This window comes from Watersipora subatra, chromosome 10 (genome assembly GCF_963576615.1).
Source record: "Watersipora subatra chromosome 10, tzWatSuba1.1, whole genome shotgun sequence".
NCBI classification, from domain to species: domain Eukaryota; kingdom Metazoa; phylum Bryozoa; class Gymnolaemata; order Cheilostomatida; family Watersiporidae; genus Watersipora; species Watersipora subatra.
In genome coordinates, this window is record NC_088717.1 from 2,355,145 (window position 1) to 2,378,338 (window position 23,194).

At 35.5% G+C, this 23,194-nt stretch overlaps 1 protein-coding gene across 1 annotated transcript; it reads left to right on the forward strand.

Annotated features, from left to right (window-relative positions):
* The first annotated feature begins 17,200 nt into the window (after positions 1–17,200).
* Positions 17,201–21,980, forward strand: LOC137406199 (uncharacterized). Its single transcript, XM_068092734.1, has 7 exons — positions 17,201–17,324; positions 18,807–18,934; positions 19,104–19,173; positions 19,355–19,519; positions 19,747–19,904; positions 20,146–20,257; positions 21,877–21,980. Exons 1-7 carry the CDS (start codon positions 17,201–17,203, stop codon positions 21,978–21,980), a joined length of 861 nt encoding a protein of 286 aa, XP_067948835.1.
* The last annotated feature ends 1,214 nt before the right edge of the window (positions 21,981–23,194 follow it).

The following is a 23,194-nucleotide window of genomic DNA, read 5'->3' on the forward strand; positions in this document are numbered from 1 at the left end:
TGACCTAGTTAGCATTGGTTGACCTAGTTAGCATTGGCTGTTCAACGCCTGAATATATATACCTAAATATATATAGCTTTACGTTATTTCAAGTGTCGTATAGTTTCACAGAGTCCCGCGACCAAGAGCCGGAAACAAAAACGCTTGATTCCAAACAAACCCGATCGACATACTGATCTCTAATGGAATATTCTTACCTCGCTCTCAACATCTCACTCTTTTGCATTTACTCTATTTTATTACAAAGAATCATTGGTAGTTTCTTGTAGAAAATTTTGTCTTTTTTCAAATGGTGTATCATACAACAATCAATTTCAGAGCGACTGCCAATGGGAGTAATTTTTGTTGGTTAGTGTTGCGGAATCTCCATTATAACTTATATAAAACAATAGTGGGCGCGGCTTGTTTGTTTGGAGCCGTGCGAGCTCCGATATGCGCATCCGTTAGCAGCGAAACTCTGTGAAATTATACAGCTCTGTACTGGCAGATTCATATAGTTTTAAAAAGTCTCGCGGCCAAAACCGGAAACAAAAACGTCCGATTCCAAACAAACCGGATCGACATACTGATCTCTAATGGAATATTCATACCTTGCTCTCAATACCGCTCTTTTTTGCATTTACTTTACGTTTTTACAAAAAATGTTATTAGCAGCTTTTTGTAGGAAATTTTGTTTTCTTTCAAATGGTTCATGGTATAACAATCAATTTTAAAGCGACTGCTAATGGGAGTAGTTTTTGTTGATTAATGTTGTGGCCTCTCCATTATAACTTATATAAAAATAGTAGGCGTGGCCTGTTTGTTTGGAATCGAGCGAGCTCCAGTATACGCTTCTGTTGGTCGCGGGACTCTGTGAAACTATACGCCTCTGGTTATTTCAAGCAGTGGTTTCACTGCTGCTTGAGTAGATTGCATGCTGATTACCTAGCAGTAGTGAATCCAACCAAACCAAATCAGTACTAGTAATAATGCATGTAGTTGGGTTAGTTCTTGCATTTGTACTAGTCGTAATACTAGTAGTAATAGCAGCAGTAGTAATAGTAGTAATACCAGTAGTAGTAGCAGCAATAGTAGTATTAGTAATAGTAGTAAAAGTAGCAATAATAATAGTGGTACCAGTAGTAATTGTAGTAGTAGTAGCAGTAGTAGTGTAGTAGTAATAGTAGCAGTAGTAATAGTAGTAATAGCAATAGTAGTAGTAATAATAGTAGTAGTAGTAGTAATAATAGTAGTAACAGTAGTAGTAGTAATAGTAGTAGTAATAGTAGTAGTAGTAATAATAGTAGTAGTAATGGTAGTAGTAATAATAATAATAATAGTAATAATTGAAGTAGTAAAAATAGTAGTAGTAATAGTAGCCGTAGTAGCACTAGTGATATTACGAGTGGTGTTACTAATAGTAGTATTGGTAGCAGGTAGTACTGTAGTGGTACTAGTTCTAAATATGCCAATAGCAATACTACTACTCATTAGCATTGTGCTAGTGATACGAGTTGTAGGTCTATAGAGTAGCACTGATTTTAATCTGTTAGCAACACAGAGTCATCTAGTCCTGCACAATCTAAGACTGTAGAGTATTTTTCACATCGCTGAAGAAAAATATACTAGCTCTTCCTTCAATGCTGCCAGTTCATGCTCTTTAAAAGTCTATGTGAATACATACTTTTGATAGGTGAGAGCAATAAAGTTGCTAATTTAATGGAACATGATTTTGTATATGCCAATCAGCCTTATTTATCACCTCTGTTTGCACAGGCAGCCTTCGTTGTTTATAACAAGGTCTATCCAAAAGCATAACTTATAATGACAAGACGAGCGTATCTTTGCTTTGTCTTCTACCACATTCAGCTACACCGAATGCAGCCAAACCATTACCGAGAATTAATTTATTCCAATACTTGTCTCATATGCAAATATGCAGGAGTAATTAGTTTAATCCACTTCACTTTCATTTGTAACTACAGCAGGTAGCTGCGGGGAGCATAATACAAAGTTAATTCAAAAATAAATGCGGCAAACCAATTTACAATCAGAAATACTAAGTTAATATAAAAATAACAGTAAAAAAAACATTTTCGTTGCTTGCCTTCAAGTTTTTCAAGCCGATGTGAGCATTTGGAGGTAAAGGCAGTGTTAGAGAGAGTGTTACAGTGTCTAAACACACTGTAACATAAACTAGGTCAAACTTAATGTAATTTTGCAGACATATTTTATATTATTTTCTTATTTTACTAGATTTTTATCTTTTTTTGTAATTGTCACTATTTACAGTGCTGTGCAAAATTATGAGGCCACCCTCAATGTTTTCCAAAATCGTGAAATATCTATTTTGGACGCTGTTACAGCCTCAAATCTCCATTTAGTCCCTGTAATATTCATATCAACAGACTTAGAATTTTGTGCCGAAGAGAATGGTATAAAGTGCAACTATGAGCATTGTACATAGACACAAATAATTTTAGCTAATCAACTTATCACACTTGGTATTTTTCAAGTGGCATGTTATTACCCATATCAACATTAACTTAAATTGCTGGTAAATTGATATTTTATTGTTAGATTGTAATATCATAAACAATTTGATAAAATATGAAAAGAAATTAGTTAATAGTTTAAATTTAATTAATCAGACCCAGCTTTAATTAGATTTGCCTTATTTTAATATGTTGCCACTAAGCTGTCAATTAGATTTAATTAAATGGTTTAATACAGACTTATTAGATACCATTGTATAGACTATAGAGCACAAAATTCTGCATTCATCTACTATATAAACGGCAATCGTTGTCTGTCTGTCTGATTGATTGATTGTCCGCCTTATAGAGCGGTCTTTCCTTTTATCGTCGTACGAATTTCGGCCGTATGAAGCGAACTGAATTAATATGTGTAGTAACGGTAAATAAATTATAGAGCGGTCTTTCTTTTTCCATTCGGTCGAACGAAGCCAACCGAATTAATATGAGTACTAATTATCGTAGTTTCGTAATATCGTAATTTCGTAATATGGACTATTAGCCGCTACTTTTCTCTGACGATTTGAGCCAAACGGCTTATATAAAGGTGTGGCGATTCTGTTGTTTTTCTTTCACCGCTCGGGCGCATTAACCAAAATCCCCGGTTAGCACGCTTTTTAAACGGCAAATTTTCTGCCGTGTTAAAAAGCACCTTTCCTGAGTTCTGCGGCCTATACAAAGGTGTCTATACAGCTATACAAATGTACTATTCGTTAAATAAAATAAATTAACGAGTAGTTATTTACATGCAATTAATATTTACTGCCAACGTGTACCGAGAAGGTCACGTAAACGTTTGTTTCTTGGAGCCACTGGAAAAACGCATTTCTCACCTACTAAATTTCCCCATCAAAAAGGTAAGTGTTTCTTATACAATGTTGTATTGTCTATGAATTGCCACATCTCCACTACTTAATAACGTTGGATTTGCCGCTGTTCGTGATAGTGGGTCATGTTCATTTCCTTCAGCAGCCGAGTTACTAATTTTTTTCAGCTACGAGTAGGCCTACTGTAACTTACTATTACAGAACTTTCACGAGTACTCCGAGGGTTGCGATACGCTATTGTGAAAAGAAAGAGAGCAGCTGCTATCGACTTACTGTCACCCTGCATCAGCCATGACCAGCTATACGTCGCCTGCTCAAAAGTAGGCACACGCCGAAAACTGTTTCTTCATACGCCCGACAGAAAAACCAAAAATGTTGTCTATCCGCAAGTGTTGTGTTGAACTAAGGGAGAGAGAGAGAGAAAGGGAGAGAGAGGGAGAGCGAGGAGGAGAGGGGGGGAGGGAGAGAGAGAGGGAGAGGGGGAAGAGGGAGAGAGAGAGAGGGGAGAGAGGGAGAGAGAGGGGAAAGACGGAGAGAGGGAGAGAGGGGAAAGAGGGAGAGAAGGAGAGAGAGAGGGAGAGCGAAGAGGAGAGGAGGGGGGAGAGAGAGAGGGAGAGAAAAAGGGAGAGAGGGAGAGGGAGAGGGGAGAGAGAGGAGAGACGGAGAGACGGAGAGAGGGAGAGAGGGGAAAGAGGGAGAGATGGAGAGAGGGAGATGTAACTGCATATTTGGAGTTGTTTTACAGTATGAAAGCCAACTCTCAATAAACCTTATGCTGCACGTGAATCTGTTACTGTAGGCGGGTAATGCAGCTAGTTGATATATATATTGTTTTGACAATAGAGTGAGTTGGAGGTTGGAAGCTCCGGTAGACCTCTGCTAACAACTCAAAATTGGAGTTGGTCTCATAATTTTGCACAGCACCTTCACCTAAAAAGCTGCGTATTTTGAGAAACCTAAGCAATGCATGATGGGAATTAATTGGTGTTTATAGTAAAATATTTGCTAAAGTTTGGTGTTATATGTTCAAATTTGTATAGTAGAATGTTTACTGCATCAGTGCATATGATCACACATTCACCATAGAATGTTTACTGAATCAGATCGTATTATCCCATGTGTATCGTAGAATGTTGAAGAGGTCAATGAAGCAAGGAAAGCACCATTGACCTCAACAGTTCCACCATCCAGAGCTGATGATAAATCTCACAATTCTGGCAGCACTAAATCTCAAAGAAGTACTGCTTCATTGATGCTTTCATTAATAGAAGGCGCATGTGTGCATTATGGGTTGACTAGCAACTAGCAATTGAATGAAGATTGTAGAGTCGTGCGCTCTTATATTAGTAGGAACTGAATGTTGGTATTTGCTTGTTTAAGATTAACACTATTTAGGAATAGTAGCCAACTAGCTACAGACTACGGGTATGTTTTGTTTTATTGCCTTAAAACCTCAATCAATTCTTGCTTCATGGATCGATAGGAAAAATGAAATGAAACAAAAATAAAATGTAGCTTGAAAACTTACACTCATATTCCTTAGGATTTACAAAGATGTCTTTTGTTAGCTGGTTAAGTTCTAATTCTTATAGCACTATGTTTCCTCATTTTAGTGCTAACACTTTAAGGGTTGTGCTGTTCATTTGGCTTTCCACCAGTCAATGAGAGATAGACATGAGGATTCATTAGAAATTAAGTTATAATAGATGTAAATATTATCTACAGACTACAGGATCATAGATGTACCGTTGTTTTCCAACCGTAATAATTGGATTTACAAACAAGCTCAGTAATTTCTTTTTACATATTTGCTGTGAGCACAAAAGGTGTTAATGGTGGCCATTTAACTAGAATAATCCTAAATCTGCTGAATATTTCAAATTCTGTGCAATTTCGCCTTTGGTTAGCCAATCGGGGTTAAAAGAATTTTTGGTGTAGTCTGATCTGTTATAGTTTTTTACTGCTAATCATTTAGCAAAAATGCTGTGACAATAAATAACGGACTACTAGCATGCGATTCATGCATAGCCACCACCAGGCAGCTCTGCGAAAGCCTGAGATCCAAGGCCTAAGCTAGAAGGCACGCAGAGGCCAAGCAGCAGTCTGCGTGATACGCATGTAAGGCTACCTATCATTCCCAGCAACTAGTGATAATAAATACAGCATTGTCATTTCCTCTTATTGAGTGTACTGTTCGTTTTTATACATGTGATTTTATTGACTGAAATCATTTTGAGTACACTGCTAATGGTTTCCAGCCTAAAGCAGGTTTCATTGGTTCTATTGTGGCTCTATTCTTAGAGCTGCACCGCGTAAAAATGCTGTCAGGAGTGAAAACATTGTCATCACTTTTCATAACGAAGGTGGAATCGGAGCAGGAGGCAGAGCAGGAGACAGAGTAAGAGGAGGGAGATACCAAAGTAAAGGAGGAGGATCTAAAAGACAATCTGGTATGTCTTTCAGTGATGAAGTGTTGGCAACAGCAACTATCTTATAAGGCTTGCTGGTTTTGTCAACCACAGAGAAAAAGCATACACTTCAATAAAGATTTGCGTGTTTACTCGTGTACCCAACTGCGATGCCACTGCCTGTTACAAATGCTTCACTCGCTGTACTAGTTACAATTCCGTTACTAGTTTTATGCTATGCAGAGTTGTGATTCCAAGTTTTAACTCCTCCAATATAAGAGATGGCTTAGGAACCAACAGCCAATGATAATTTTTATTGTCAAGTAGCTACTCCACTTATTCACAAAAACGCTTATGAAATTATATGAGAAGAGAAGTTCTAGAACATCAGGTAGATTAGCCCCTGTGCTGCACGTCAATTATAAATAAAGTACAGTATATTGTGAACACATACTATAACAACCTCTGCAGAACAACCTCGCCTACCTTTGTAGCTCAGCTATAACTGAAGCAGAAATATGGAAATAAGAAAAAAATTTACATTCTGATAATATATATAATAATAATAATAAATTTACATTTTGATGTCAAATATAAAGGAAATTGCAGGAAATCTTAATAAACCACAAAAAACATTCTGGTGATTTCAAAAGTGTTTGGTTTTTTTATTGCTAATATTGCCAAAAAGCAGGTAATCTGGGTTATATTAAGGTTATTCATCTTTCCTTGTTCTTATATTTTGTACCTAAACTTGCCAAAATGCTGCTAGGACAGGGAAAGGCTGCATTAGAACTGGAGAACCATCTGCAATGTTTAACACTTTTACTTCAACTTCGCTAACAAATAGCATCTGATTAGTTTGGCATTATAAATATAAAGCTAGGTAAGCAATAAATTCATGGCTCATGTCAGAGCATTAACAAGTAGCTGGTAGCTTCACTCGAGAGTGTTCTAACCATAGAGTTATCTCCCCTAGAGTGATAACTGTGCCTGTTTCCCTCGTGTAGTTATCAATCTAGGAGAGATAACTCTATGGTTCTAACTCACCCTGTGTGTTTAAATAACCTAGCCTGTAAGCCTATATCTCGCGTAGGAAGGTTGGTAAGAAGTGCGTACTGACACTAAATAACAGCTAATAAATGAGTTAGGCTGAAGCTAGGCTATCAAACTATTGCAAGTGCATTTTCATGCTCTTATCTGATCTTGAACTAATATTATTTCTTTATAACTGCAGGCAGTGCATTCACACGCTGGGGAAAGATCACACGCCCCCAGACTGCAACTCTTGTCTACTCAGATAAGGAGTACAGCGCAGCAATAGCCAGCTTCCATTTTTTTCAAAAAGCAGCATCATGTTAGCAAGCATATTCTGATGCATTGCTGTTTTGGTTGGCTGCCTGAAAGTAACTACAGTATTTTCACTTCACGATTTCGATCATTATAATATTAGTACACTTGTCAGTCCCTTGTTCTGTGAGAGGTCGTCATGAGTAATCAGTATAAGTATCCCACGAAACAGTATGGTGACTGAGTGGTGTAGTGGTAATACAGACAGACAGGCACGGCTCTTATTATAGTAAAAATTACAACAAATAGTTTTACTAAGTAGTTAGTCTTAATATGACTGATAAGATTAGAGTTCAGTTGTGCTACTCTGTGTTATGTATCTATATTATGCCTTTTGTCAGTAAAGTAGATATAGTAGAATCTCCGCTAACAAAATGCTCCAAAAATGAAGTTTCCAAGTTAGCAAATCCCTTTCCATAGAAATATTGCTTTGAATAACGAAAGATGATTCTAAGTATGAAAGGTTGAAAACAAAAGATTTACAAAATGTCTTGCTGGCTATTTAATTGGTTCGACATTTCAGTTCAAAAGTGATGCACTCGAGCTGCTCCGCATCCATTGGCTAGTATCCAGCAGCTTTCTTCCTTTCTAAGCAGCCACGCCAGAGGTAAACAAACACTTCATGCGTAGTTTTTATTTGTTATGCTCTGTTCTTTCATCTGTCCACATGTACTTATTTTATTTATTATGTAATAATATAATTCTAACATTTATTTGATACAGGTTTTAACCATCATTGATAACTTTAACAAATATTATGTCTGAGTTTTGGGGGGCTTGAAACAGATTAGGGCATTTATAGGGTGAAACGAGTTCCTACTAAATTTTTTACCTACGAAACGGCTTCTGGGCCGATTCAATTTCCTAAGTAAAGTTTCTATTGTATTACAGACTTAAAACGATTCATTTGCAGTAAAACCTTCTGCCAAGTTTAGAAGACCTTGTGGCACTAATGTATTTAACTACTATCATTGATAAGTTATATTTATATTAAGGCAAATAAAAAGTCGCAATGTCGACTTTTATCTCACCATAAGATCGTGAAAACTTTAAAATCTAAACTCTAACTTTTATTTACTTCTCATTGATTTAGAATAATGTTGTATATGCTTATGCTACTTGAGACAACCTTGAACAGGTGTCTATTGCATTTCAGGGTATGCAGCTGCTGCTCACTCATCATCTGCTATGGGAGGAGCAACAGGCCTTGACCGCCTCATCTCTTGCTCTTCTTGGCGCTCCAACTCCTGAACTTCTATATCGTGGTCTACTTAGCTATTCGCTGCCAAGTTCTCTATAAGTTTGGATACATTAACCTAATGCTATGTGTCTTTCCTTGCATTTCTGGCTAGATTGAAACATCTCTAATACTATTATGCAATTTTTCAGCAGTCAATCATACTTTGAACCAACTTAAGTCTTTGCTACCAAATTAATTTCTTTACCGGTGCATAATCACATATTCGATAAAACCTAGTATTTGACAAGAGCCGGATAGCTCCTCATATAAACATGTGTAAGCTGAATAATTTTGATAACAAATTATTCAGCTTAAAATTTTACATCAGCTGATGTCATAAAAATGCCACAAATGTATTGCACCATCAGTTTGGCCACTTTTTCAACTATTTTCGAAAAGACCGTGAGCATGTCTCAGTCGGACGACTTATCAATATTGTTGCAGCTTACGGCATTATTATTACTAGTTAATTGTATAGTAAGTATAGTATAGTTAATAGGTCTCTGACAAAATGTAACAGGAAAACAGATGTAGTACAATGATGCTCTCGGAGGCATGTCACTTGGGCAGACAATGAGATAAATTTATGTATTCTAGGTATTTCTTTTTTAATCCATCATTTCTATTTATCTTCTTTAACAATGTAAGGAATTTTTTTAACGTGCTAAGTACTGAAGCCAGAAAATGTGACTCGCAAAGTAGCAAGAGATCACAGCGTATATAAAAATATATCATTGGTGTTGTAAGGCCACACCGGTCAATAATGCAGACAGAAACAATGATGTAAGTTTTGTATCTTGTAAAGCTATAAGAATACCCTCAATCAAATAATAGACAATATAACGCCAAACTATTGCTGGTAAATCAGGATTACTGAGAGTTGTTTTGGTCAATAGAAATTTCTGATATATCTACATGTATATATGTCTATTTCTTTGTGACAGATATAAATACCTGGACGAGTAGATTGTTTAAGATAATGGCTGAGAGAATATGCTGGCTACTTGATGTCTTTTCCAGGTAATTGTTTTTCATTGACCTCTTTTGCACTCTTTTACATAACTATACTAGTTGATGAACAGTGTACATGTCCCCACTACAATATTGCATCTAATTACTAAATATTTCATAGTAGGTAGAGATGGTACATGTAACCATATTTCAGCAACTTTACTTGCTGTTTATTAATTAAAACATTGTTAGTTAATTAGGTTTCTTTTTACAAAACTTGTAAAAAAATTTGTGATATGAAATGTGTAAATATTAAAGATAGTTTTGTACTTCATATCTTTTGCATTTACTTAACTCATGGTTTCTTTCCATTGAGAATGCTAGTTTAAATTGTAGTGAAATAGTATTTTATGTTCACTTTTTCCTTCAATTCAGTTGTATTGGATGGAACCCAAAATAAGTTTGGGTTTCCAGAGCATGTTTTAGTAAAGAAAAATAAATAAAACAGTATTTTGTTCCAACTACACTTGAGAGTAATAAAAAACCACCATAACGCATATACATGTAGATATGAACAATTATGTCCGATCTAACAAAAATGGCTGGTGGTTGACAGCGTATCACTACTCATTAGGCTGAATATCATATGGCATCCTTATTTTTCTCTAATCTTGTAGTTGGCTGTTGGCTGGCTACATGAGACAACAAAACTTGATCAAGCATGCAAAGGTGCTGTTAGAGATTTCCGAAGGCCTCTGTATTAAAGTTTAACTCCCAATGCTTATGGTTTGTTTAGCTAGCTTTCAGCTAATGAATATATAAAGCAGAAACTACAGCCGGAAGGGAGCAAAGAATAAGTTAACAATGTTCTGGAAAGATTTGATAGTAATGTTATTATATAGCATATTATATGGTATATTATTACTAAACAGAAAAGAAAAGTGGTGAGTTTAAGAGTGTTCAAGATGATCACCAGGAATCTTACATGGAGTAACTATCTCAGGTGATCATTATTTCTCAAACAACCAAAATCTGTGAGATTTCAATTAGTTTCTTAATATCTATTCCATTTCTTACTAGACTAGCTCATGGCTTACCCAGTTTATAGAATCCATTTGTAGCTGATGTTACGAGCAATAATTTCAAAATGGCTGTCTGCAAATTTTATTGAAACCTGATCATCCTTAAGCTTTAGCTTATCATTTCATGTTTTATTCAACTGAGCTGAAAGATACCATGAAATACACAGGCATAGTAAAATGGCTAATGTACTCTCCATGGTGTAGAGACAGCTGATAGTTCCCACACTAGTACTCTCCTTTCTAGTTATTATTCGACTGCTCGTGATAATAGTGGCAGTGAGGGTGAGTGAGAATAGACCCATGGCACCCCGACTTCGCTTTATAATCTACTGCTCAGTTGCGGCTGTCTTGTGTTTTTCATTCTTGGCCCTATATTTCTACATACCTGCTCATTCCAAAGTACTTAGCGTGAGAAGAGGTAAGCTAAAGCATTCTAATCGCTATGGCAACTAGGATGGAAGCTTATAAAATACTAGTGGTAAGCCTAGGACTCCTTTCATTTTTAGTCAGATAGTCCACAGGTAGTTCGCAGGTAGGTGTTTAGAAAGCAAAGCAAGTTCTCAGTAACCAGATGAAGTTTGGACATCAAGTATTTTTAACAACCTGGCGAAAGTATGAAACATATGCATGTGAAATTTAGATGAAATCGTATGACATTTACAGAAACTAACAGACACCCCAAACAATGATAAACTGAGATTCATTAATATAGCTTATCAATTGTTATAAAAGGGTTTAAGATACGTTGCCATAGTAACACACAAACAAATACAGCAATAACTCAATAGTTAATCACGGGCATGTATTATTGCTCTAAAATCATGAAGGTTTACAGAAGGTGGTTTGTAGCTAAGAACTATACTCGTGCGTCGACTGCTCACTGTTTGTAGCTTGTGGAGGAACAGCAACTAGGTCAAAATTTACACTTTTACCACTGATTTCTTTTTCTCTATTTTTTCTGCATTTCTCATCGAATCAGCTCATGCATTTTAATCAGTTTGCATTGTTGACATACGAATAAGCAACTAACAACAATGAAACAATGTTCACTGGTCACCTAGTAAATATTGTTAGACATTGTTATTGCTTTGAGTCTCACACCATTGGTCTCATATGTTACAGTCATTAACACTCCATTGGGTTACAGACTCAGTTACTAGCAAAAAGCTTTGCATAGTTCATGTTAGTATTCATAGCGAAAACTTGGACAACTTTTAGAATTCAAAACTACTTCATAATGGTGACATAAAGGACTGGTGTGCATAGTCAGCGCCGGTGTTAACAAAAGCACTTTATATAAACTACTGTCAGACATCTTCAACGCTTGATATCCATGCCATAGATATGCCTATACATTATTAAAAGCTTGTTTATGGTCCATTCAGGAAAAACAATTAGCGCAATCAAATAATAAATTTTGCTGTTTTTGTCAAGCATTTAAAGTTTTCAAACTGATACAGTGGATCTACTTGACAAGTTAAATGTTAGCACTAAAGAGCTTTTCCTCAATACTAAATTCTACCTAGTCATTCTATTTAAATATCTCCATTAAGTATAAGTAAATCTTTAGTAAATTATTCATTATTTTTTGTTATTCATTGTTTTTGTTATTGTTTTTTGTTACTTTTTGAAAGTATTGAAGAAGCACACTTAAAAAACTAAGAGGTTGAAACTTTAAGCTAAATGTTTTAGTGTATCTTTAAGGTTGACTTGCAACGAAATTCACATTACAGTTATTTAATATCAAAAGATTCACCATGTCTTACTCTGTTATGTTGTATGTGCCAAATATGTGGAAACGTGATTACAAGCTCTTAAAAGATCAAAAACGAAAAGCCGCCGTAGATTGGAATCTCTTTATTTCGATGACATAACCACGAAATTTGGTTATCGTCTTGTCACGTATGTTCTCACATAAATTGAAAGGCTAATACAAAGCTCAATATAGAACTTATCGCAGTACTAGTTTATGACAAACACTTCGGGTTTCACCGAAGACCCCCGTATCAAATATAAATGCTCGCTACTTTACAGTTTTGTTTCGGTTTGATCTAATTGGCAAGTCGTAATCTGATCATGTGACTCAATACTTCGCAAATAATTTCTGCAGCACTTTTCGATTATCACAAATGACCAACAGGCTCGTCATGATTATCAGACAATGATATGTACTCCTTGGAGCTAAGGTTAAAAAGTTTAACAAATTTTCCCTCTAAGTTATAAGATACCAGTGCTAAAAGTGACAGCATTACAATGACGATAAAATAGACGCGTAAGAACAATAGACATAGTTTCATTGAATGCGTCAAGTATATTTGTGAAATATTTCGACGAATAAGGTTGCAAGAAAGTGTAAACAGAAACCATCTCTCACAACTACATCACATTTGAGCCGTTTTGGAAAGGGAATCCAAACTACGGCTGTCTTGTGTGGCTGCGATTTTCTGTTCGTTTTTGAGCTTTTAAGAGCTTGTAATCACCTTTCTACATATTTTGCACCTACAACACAACAGAGTAAGACATGGTGAATATTTTCATATCAAATAACGGTAATGTGAATTTTGTTGCAAGTCAACCTTTAAGGTACTACTAAACACTCAGCCTTTTGAGACTGAACACAAAGTTAATATCTACCACTGCTCATTTTTATCTTACAGAGTTGAAGGCGACAATCAGGTGGTTGTCAGGCTAAAAGCAAAATATTCCTTCAAGTACTTATTCAACCTAGAGTTCATTTAATAATTTGTCAGAGCGGTCACACACTCATGTTTCTGTGTAGTTAATTTTGTTGTACTAGACTGATTAAGCAGAAATACTGACTCGGCATTTGACGGAGCAGCCTATAACCAAGATTTTTTCATGTTTAGTACAGCTATTAGTGAAGCTACAATGTTTATCATGAGCTATGCTTGAATTGCAGCAATGACGAGCTGTCTTTTGAGGCTGTATTTGATAAGCTAGAACGCAAAATCTTTTTTTATATATACAGTTAAAACTCTGGGATAGTGTCTGCTGATAACTTATACAATGTCTGGTCAGAGGTTAAAAACCATTCTGGTCCCACAAATTTGGTTTCTATTATCTATGATCACAACAACAAACTCGGAACGAGTTACAACCGAGAAATGAACAACAATCACACAAAGGTAGAGGTAAATTCAACAACCTATATGAAGACATGAATGTGAAAACACCTCTAAAAATTATTAATATACATGTATATGCAAATAATATGCAAATTTGAATTGGACAAGTTTTTTTTTAAATATCTGTACAACCTCCTTTTGAATATGTCACAGCATTAATATCTATCTAGCCAATAACTTTGCTGCTATGAAAGCATTCAAATAGCCACATATATTTCTCTCTCAGAGCTGCTGTAATTTCAAAGTGGATTTATTAGATAGTTAATGAATATTTTGAGATGCCAGTCACATACGAGAACACTGGTTTTAGGCTGTCAACAACTACAGTCAACACCTATAGAGGGTCAAAAACTAGGTAGGATAAAAAATATAGTCACAATCAGCAAGGGTCAGTCATAGCAGGAGCACACAACTCTTCTCGTGTCCATCTTGCCACCCCAACTCCATATATGTTTGAAGCAACGGCTAGTAGACACTAGGTATTTATCTGTAAATTTTGGTACAAACTCCTTTTGAGCTTCCAATTTCCAGCAAGTTGGCTTTTGTAAATATGTTTCCATTCAACATCTAGACGTCTTTTAGCCAATCATATAGCAGGAGTTTGAACTAATGTCTTTTCATATACGTAACCTAATGCATATTTTCTTTTAAGCACACTTTCTGATACTAATCAAAATCTATTGACCTATTTCTTGTCATATGGATAAACAATCATTGGTAGAAAGACTATCCACAGGCCATGTTAGGTGTACATGTATGAGAGCACAAGTACCTCCAATCACTTACAGTGTTAGGTGTATGCCTATTAGAGCACAAGGTCCTCCAATAACTTACAGTGTTAGGTGTACCTGTAGTTGAGGACAAGAACCTCCAATGACTTACGGTTTTAGTTGTACCTGTATGAGAGCACAAATACCTCCAATGACTTACAGTGTTAGGTGTACCTGTAGTTGAGGACGAGAACCTCCAATGACTTACAGTTTTAGTTGTACCTGTATGAGAGCACAAATACCTCCAATGACTTACAGTGTTAGGTGTACCTGTAGTTGAGGACAAGAACCTCCAATAACTTCACTGTCTATTCCTATAAGAGCTTTTCACCTCTATAGTTACATTCTGTGGTCTAACTAGCCGTTTTTAAGCAAATTATATCCAACGACACCTCCTACAGGCTGATTCTTGATTTTGTTTCAGTATAGCTAAAAATTATATGTTCGAATTCTTCTAATTTATTTTTTTCTTTTCAACAATAACAATAGCTTATTGTATCATCTTTAACTCTTTGTTAAATTTAGCGAATAGATTCTCTATCAAAAGCAACTTCTCAGTGAGCATGGTTTTACGATAATTGCAGGCAATAGACAAATTAAAAGAGCTTGATATCAAAACTCACACATTATGCTGCCTTGGTTTGAAGCTAAATAAGTCTCATAACAACTATGATCTTCTGTGTATTATCTTTGATCCACGCATAACTTCCCTAATACATTGTAGTTTACTCGTTTGTTATGCAATTGTTGTAAATCAATCTTGAAGCCATATGCCAACATTTCTCGTTCTTAAATTAAACTCTTTTTGAAAATACATAATGTTTTTTTCAAAGTAAAACTAATGTGACCTCGTCGTTGTAGAAGATGAGACAGCTTTGCCCAAAGCCAGCTCATTCTATGATCTCCATTACCCACAGACTATAATCCAGCCACACAATCTGTCAAGTCAGTCAGTCTGTAGCTTTTCAGTACTCAATACCTGGACTAAAAACACTCTACACTTTATACAAAGGATGAAACAAACTGGCTCAAGCCTGAATTGCAACAATACGCTGCCGGCCTTGACCTATCTCTGGAAAGAAAGATATATACAAATAAACCAAACAGCAGCAGCTCATTACAGCAATACCAATATCACTAAAGATTGTAGAGTTGGCTTTTTCAATAGGTAAGATGAGGACAAATGAAAAGAAAATTCTTTAATAAATATTATTAGATGCTATCATACTAAATAACTGATATCTCACACAAAATATGGGGAGTTTAACAAATGCATGAGGTTGTGTGGAGTGCACCTGAACTGAATATTCAACTACCGGTAGTAAAAAATCACAATGTTTCTTAGCGCTGATTAATACTGCTGGACTCAAAGAAGAGGAAAAGGATTTCTATGCATCAGATACTGAACTTTGTTTGTTTGGCTATTGATGAATGTTATAACAACTGAAAACACACTCTTAAAATTCCTTCTGACACAAATTTCCTATAAGGCACGCATTTCAGAACTAAACCATTTGTGGCTGTAACAACTTATTAGCTGGTTTACATAAAAAGCCGCTAATTAGGAACTGTAGCTGAAAGAAGTCTGACATTAAAACTGGAATATATTCATGCCACATCATGGATGATTCTATATCCCCAACCAGTAATATTGAAATGATTGAAATAAATTGAAACGATAGTAAGTGAAACATAGCTTTTGTGTGGTTGTTTCAATAGTTATATAATTTTAGACAATATTTAGAAAATGGTCTCGGTGATAAGTTAGTCGCCTCTTAGTGCCTTGAACTAAAATAGTAACTATTACATACCTCTAGTTTCGAATTTTGAGCTTGAATGCAATCTGGTGCTTCTATAGGATGTTAGTCAATTGATCGCATGACACAACATTATACTTCAATTTATATTTACTTAGGCTGCTATTAATTTGGACCAGACAGTATGAGCCTAAAAATACCTTTGGTTAGAAATTACTATTTTGCTTTTATTTGTTTGCACATATGTAAACAAACTAGTAGGTATATTAGACGTAGGTTTCTTGGGCTACAGGTTCTGGGACTATGACGCTAGGTGGAGTGAATTTTTTTCCCTATCTGCTGTCAAAGGATTCAAGCTTCCTTCCTTGGAACAAAATATTTATGTGGTTTGTGGCAAGCTTTTAGACAAATATCACTGGGAATATTCTAGACTCTACCTACGACTAACAGGTACAATTTACGAGCTGGTTTAAGTACGCCCTTCTTATGGTACTTTGTTTGTGCAATGTCTAAGTTGTATTTAATAGTGTTCACCACTACTAGACAAGCCTAAAAATAAATATTGCTGTTACAGAGTGCTTGGGAGTGGGACAAATAGTACATGAGGAATATTCAATACAGTGCAGGCCAATATTTATTTTAAGTTATTTATGACAATAATATTATAGAGGTACTTTTACCATAAAGATTATGTTTTGCGTGTGAACATATTGTAGCTTGTTTTCTATTGCATCAGCTTAATTTCGTTATTGTACCGGCTTAACGATTTACTGCAAATCTCTTTTTTTGATCATTATTGCTATCAAAAGATAACATCTTCAAAATTTCCTTGCAACCTTTTACTTTTTTAATTGTTTTCTTAAACAAAGCACTCAGTGGAGCAAATCTATCTAACACGGCTTTGAGGGTTCTATTGGTCAATTGTCAAAAGCATCCATTTATCATCAAAAAGCAGTCTTAACTGATCGACCAACCAAATTAATAGTTGATGTTTAATGGTAAATTGTGTGCCTAACAACAAATAATTTGAGTCTATTTTATAAAGAAATTGCATATTTCAGTGACACCAGAAATAAAGCGGAAGCTGGTGGGTCAGAGAAAAGAAAGGAGAAATAGTTTGAGTGTGTTAATATTTATGATAGATGGTTTATCACACGTGATGGCACTCAGGATGTTGAATAGCACCTATTCTTACCTGCTCAATCAACAGCAGGCTGTCACACTGAAAGGATATCATGCAATTGGACACAATGCCAAGGCAAACATTCTGCCTTACTTAACAGGTGCTTCTGCTCAATATGTTTGATCACCTGCCATGGTGTCTACCACATCATGAATACGGTTTGCAAATAGTGCAAGGTAATACTAGTTTATATGTCTCTAGTAGCCCACAATGAGTAAAAGGAGTGGTTTTCAGGGTTGAGGATAAGTAAAGATAGATGTCCTAACTGTTTCAGTGACTGACCAGTAGGCATGTATTTTTAACCCCTTGTGACCCCCTTTTAACCGAATGTAAGCGAATGATAGCGAATGTAACCAAACACTAACTAGCAAGTTTCTATAGATACCAATAACATACAAATATGCTATGATGTATGGTAATTACTATGTACAATAGTATAACAGCAATCACGTGTTCCTGTAGACAATATAGTAATGATTAGCCTGTGTTTAATCGGTTTATCTCAGAGCATTCTAACCGAGTTATCTGCTGTGTCTAAGATTAGATTAGATATTACTAGGAAGCTGCAAACATCATAAAACCTCTATTTGAACACCACCCTTATTGGAATGCTACCTCTAATAAAATACCAGCATAGAAAAAGAGTTGAAAAATACAGCATTTAATTGAACGCCACCTCTACTTGCCCGCTTCTATGACATTCTTTGATCTTTAGGAACCCATAATAAAAAGGGATCCATAGAAAAGTGTCTACAAAATCGTATTGATCATTAGTCGTTACGGTAATAAGAATTAATTCTTGTGTTGTTTCTTTAGTGTTTGCCATAAATTTTGTGACGATGTACCTAAAAAGATCGACTGTCACAATCATCAGTACTACACTGTGATTCGAAGTTACTGAGGTCTAAATCATATCCATTGTTTTCAGATTTGTTCATGGTATGGTTTACGATCTTACCTGAAGACTTTAAAGCGTTTTGACGAGCGATGAGAATACGCTTTAGGAACATATTGCGGCACAATAGCAGCAGCCATTATAGTGTATTCTAACTTTAAAATGCTAAAATTGTCTTTACAAATTAAAATTGTTGTGTCCATTTTCTAACGTAGAAGCACCACCATCAAAATAATTAATAACAGTACTGTGCTGATATTTTAGAATCAAAGCAGTTTCTCATTTAACTCGGTCTGATACTTCAACGTGTATGAAAAACGATTTAGCAAAAATACTGAGGCCGACGGCATTAATGTCGATTCGCCATAAGGAGAGTGCAAAACCTAGGCGACATCAGCGTCGATCGGTTTGTGAATAAGGTTAAATCTAACTTCCAAAAATTCTGACGAGCAAGTCAAAACATACAACTCTAACCTTTATTTGAATGCCAGCTTTACTTAAAGGCCAGCACAAAATAAAGGTTGAATAATTGAGCACCACGGCATTCAAATAGAGATTTTACAGTAGTCTCTTCTTTTGGTTTACCTACATTAGCTCGCAAATAATAAAAATAGGTTTTATTCAGGTTCAGAAAGAACTAGCGAGTTACTTACATCCTTTTTAATGCTCCTACATCTTCACTTAAAGGAAGTCAAAGCTTTGACGAAAAGGTGTACCTTTGGGAACAGTTTGCAGAGGAAGGATATTTGACAGCCTATGCAGAAGATTTTTCTAATTTCAGCAGCAAAAATGAGCAATTCAGATCAAGCTTGCAGGTAATGATTAGCTTTATAGTTTCTCATCTGGTATTGCCTCACCATCACTATCTGCTTATTCCAGCACCTGTCTCATTACCATTCCAGCATATCATATTAGTATTCTGTAGCCTGCTTAGCAATTGTTATGAGAAACCTCTATGTACATACTGGATTAATACTGTTACAGCACATGGATTACTACTTCAAAAGCTTCCTGAGTGTCGCTGAAACTGTTGGAAACTGCGATTCAACAGGAAGTGAGGTCATAAGATTAAAACTTCTGATATTTTTAGCGTTTTCTTATGAGCTTTGGTGAGGTTTCTTTTTATGATTGCTAACTTTACAAACATAAAATATTTTAACAGAAAACATTTCGTAGATTGTTATAGGAGAATCTCTGCATATTTCCACAGATACACTAATAATAATCTATTATAGATGAAAGACATCAAAACTTGTTGGAGTCCCTCAACAAGTTCTTGTCTCTTCATAAGGCAAATAATTACTTGGCATGGTGGTACAGCCATGAGTCACCATCATTAGAGCAGATCTACCATGCTGACCCTGACTATATGAACTATTTCAAAAGGGAATTTGAAAAAGGTAATCAGTTAGGGAACAAAAAAGGTAAAAATGGTGGTTCATAACGTAATTTTATTTTTAACTAGCCGTAAGCCCGGTGATGCCCATGACTTCTTTCATTTTTAATTAGATTTGAGATCAGCATAGAAAATTAAACATGCCATCAAGACTTCTACATTATAACAAGACATCAACATTGTTATCAGAAGCCTCTGAACCTTGACCAAACTCTCTTCTGTTATTCTTAGGAACTTTTAAGAACACATTGGTAGTTATTGGAAGCAGTTACGGGGCCAGATACACGCAGTTGAAGACAACTGTGACAGAGCAATTCCTTCCTCTACATCTGCTAGTTTTTCCTCAGTGGTTCAAGAAACATTACAAACAGCTCTATGCAACATTTCAAGTAAGATTTTACATACTGTTGAGATTGAGTTTAGTTGCAACCACTTTTTAACTGGGATGTTTATTATTGATCAATAATGTGTTGATGATTTCAGGCTAAAAATTTATACATATCATCCTGTATAATAGTTTAACTAACTTCTTTCCAAGCTTATGTTAGAAATTGATGTTGTAAGCTTTCTGTTCTACAGCTTAACGTATTGATATACTAAATATATATGTCAGTCAATTTACCATTTTAGAGTAACGCAGAAAATTCATTGACTTCAGGGTTTGATATGCACAAAACTTTACTAGATGTACTGAATTTGGACAGCGCCGCCGTACCAAACAAGCAGAAGGAGGGAACAAAAGGTAATTCAAATGCTTTGGCTTACGAAGACCAAGGGGTAAATTGTTCTTATATAACCCAATTCTGTTAAATTTGTACATAAAATATTTTAATATATTTTGTTGTCCGCCCTGTGGAAATTGGTAACAATAATCTGCTTTAAAAGACCCAGGTTTAACATATATAGCAAATCTACCCACATCCAGTGCATTGTTTTATGGCATGCGAATCATAATGCATATACCGGTATTCTTTTGTCCGATAGGTTATTATCATTATTATTATTATCTGAATAGCTTAGAATATTTAAAACTCTGTTAAAGAACAATTCATTTTTGTATCAAGTTTATAGCGATGACAGTTTTTAAAGTATGGCCTTCAGCTATAAAAAGCAAACTTAAATGAAAAGTGATGGCTGTTCCCAAGGCATGTCTAATGTAGGCCTATACTATTTACTTATTCTCCCAGTAACATTACTAGGTAGTCAGTAGCCTGTCTTGACAAGCTGTTGTTATTGCGTAGTTGTCCCCCCGTCGAGCGGCGAGCAACAACAGCTTGTCACAAGACGTACTGCACCTGATGCATCAGCTGCACTTATAGGGAGTTGTTCTCTTCCGTCTACGCGGCTTGGCTGCGATGTTATTCAGGTCGCTCCATTGGTAATCATAACGGATTTCACGCAAAAATTTATGTAGAAAAATTAAAATAAGAACGTTTAACTGGCGACCCCTCTCTCCAGTAAACTTTATTAGAATTTGAGAACTTAGGCAACAACAGCGACTAAACATGTCGTTATTTGTGCGCTCAGTCAGTTTTATTTCTATTTTTGTATCAGTCAGTTTTATTTGTTCTTATGGATTTTATTTTGAGTTTATTTTATTCTTAAGTTCTACTAAAGTTTATTGCAGAAACTGGTCTTTGGTTAAACGTTGTAATCTTGTTTTTTTCTACAGAAATTTTTGCGTGAAATCCGTTATGATTACCAATGGAGCGACCGACATAACATCGCGGCTCAGCCGCGTAGACGGAAGAGAACAACTCCTTATAAGTGCAGCTGATGCATCAGGTGCAGTACGTCTTGTGACAAGCTGTTGTTGCTCGCCGCTCGACGGGGGGGGGGGGGGACAACTACGCAATAACAACAGCTTGTCAAGACAGGCTAGGTAGTCAGTTGTCCTGCAATAGAGCTAGCATTTTGAAAGCAATGAACTCTCTCAGGAGTTATTCAGTTAATCTTGTTATTGCATCAAATTGAGCTTATAGATAGTACTTTATTGGCAATAATTTCATTTCACAAATATAAATATTTTTCAAATCAGGCCATACAACAATAGTGAAACAAAAACAAAAAAAGGAAAACAAAGCAACAGTTAGCCATTAAAATTGAATTAATAGTTTGACAAATAGTGTTTAAAATGCCTTTCTCTGCTAAGAGATTGGATAATAGGTAGAACATTGTTAAAACAGCTAGCAATGATATTTTCAAAATAATTGTTAGTGATTGTATGCAATTTGTTCCTATTTTATTATTACCTATTTTATTATTATCCTAGCTTAATATTACTTTGTATTTATACCTTGTATACCTTGTATTTATATATTGTATACCTTGTATTTATACCTTGTATTTATATCTGTTCAGGTCAGAGTCTCTTTAGAACGATTCTACACTCGAGAACATGTGAACAAGCTGGTATCATCAAGGAGTTGTGTGTCTGTGACCAGGATAAATTAACTACTCAATGATCCCATCTATAGCAAACTATTGCTTTTTATGATCTCAGCTAGATATTCTTTGCAATCAGTTTAGTAGTAAATCACTTTCTGCTACAAAAGTGTATATGTGTTACAGTTGCTAAGGTCAATAAGTGAGGCTTGTAGACGTTTACTTACCTAGAAAACGTGATCAGTGCTAACATTTTTAATGGTCTTGCAAAATTAACAAAATACAATATAAAATGTAATAATAAACTTCAAATCATACCAAGCTACATTAACCTAAACAGTATAATTTTCATACTTTGAAAACCATACAATTGCCCACATTCAAAGAACATTAAAAAACTGATGTTTTAAAATTAGAAATAAAGACATAAATAGAATTTATTTCTATCAAGTGATGTAAAAATTTAATTACTTGCTACTGTTGTAAAATGAACTTCCAAAAGACTGTAAAAGAACCTCTTTAACTCAAAGAGGTTCTTTTACAGTTTCCAATGTCTCTAATAATGATCAATCACCTCATTATGTGAACTTCCTAACATTTCACTCTGCCCTGAAGTAGTTCTAATATGTGGCTTTCGAAGCTTATGTAACAATGAAGTTATGTAACACTGTAGTTATGTACGTGAAAGTGAAGATTTCTATAACAATTGTAAATACAACTTGGAAAGTTTAGGACAAGTATAGAAACTAATTTAGCTGTCTCTTTGCATGGTCGAATACTACACTAGTCTAAGCTATAATAAGTTATTCGATGCATTTGTGTCAATGCCTCGACCTATGAATCTACGCAATGTTGAATGCAACCTTCTATTTTCTTGCCTATATAATAAAGTAGCAATAAAATGCTTTTAATTACATATCAATCATCACTCAACGATTTTAATTTTTCTACATATAACTTAAGCTAATAATTTTTTTTTAGTGTGATTGATAAGTTGTGATTTTTTCGTGATTGATAAGAACAATCCGGAAAAGACAGCTAAAATTTTATGGGCACTTAATGCATAGTCAAGGTCTAGAAAACTTGATGGTAATAGAGAGAGAGAGGGAAGGAGAGGGAGGGAGAGAGAGGGAGACAAGAAAGAGAGGGAGACGAGAAAGAGAGGGAGATGAGAAAGAGAGGGAGACGAGAAAGAGAGGAAGATGAGAACGAGAGGGAGACGAGAAAGAGAGGGAAGAGCAAGAGAGGGATGCGTATACAACTGGAGCATGTATAAAAGGGTTACTTTATATTT

Bases quoted from the DNA above. Each gene is read 5' to 3' on its own strand.
- LOC137406199 (XM_068092734.1), top strand. From the start codon at position 17,201: ATGGCACTCAGGATGTTGAATAGCACCTATTCTTACCTGCTCAATCAA. The intron at 18,935-19,103 runs GTAATGATTAGC...ATACTGTTACAG, and splicing joins AATTCAGATCAAGCTTGCAG to CACATGGATTACTACTTCAA. The intron at 19,174-19,354 runs GTGAGGTCATAA...AATCTATTATAG, and splicing joins AAACTGCGATTCAACAGGAA to ATGAAAGACATCAAAACTTG.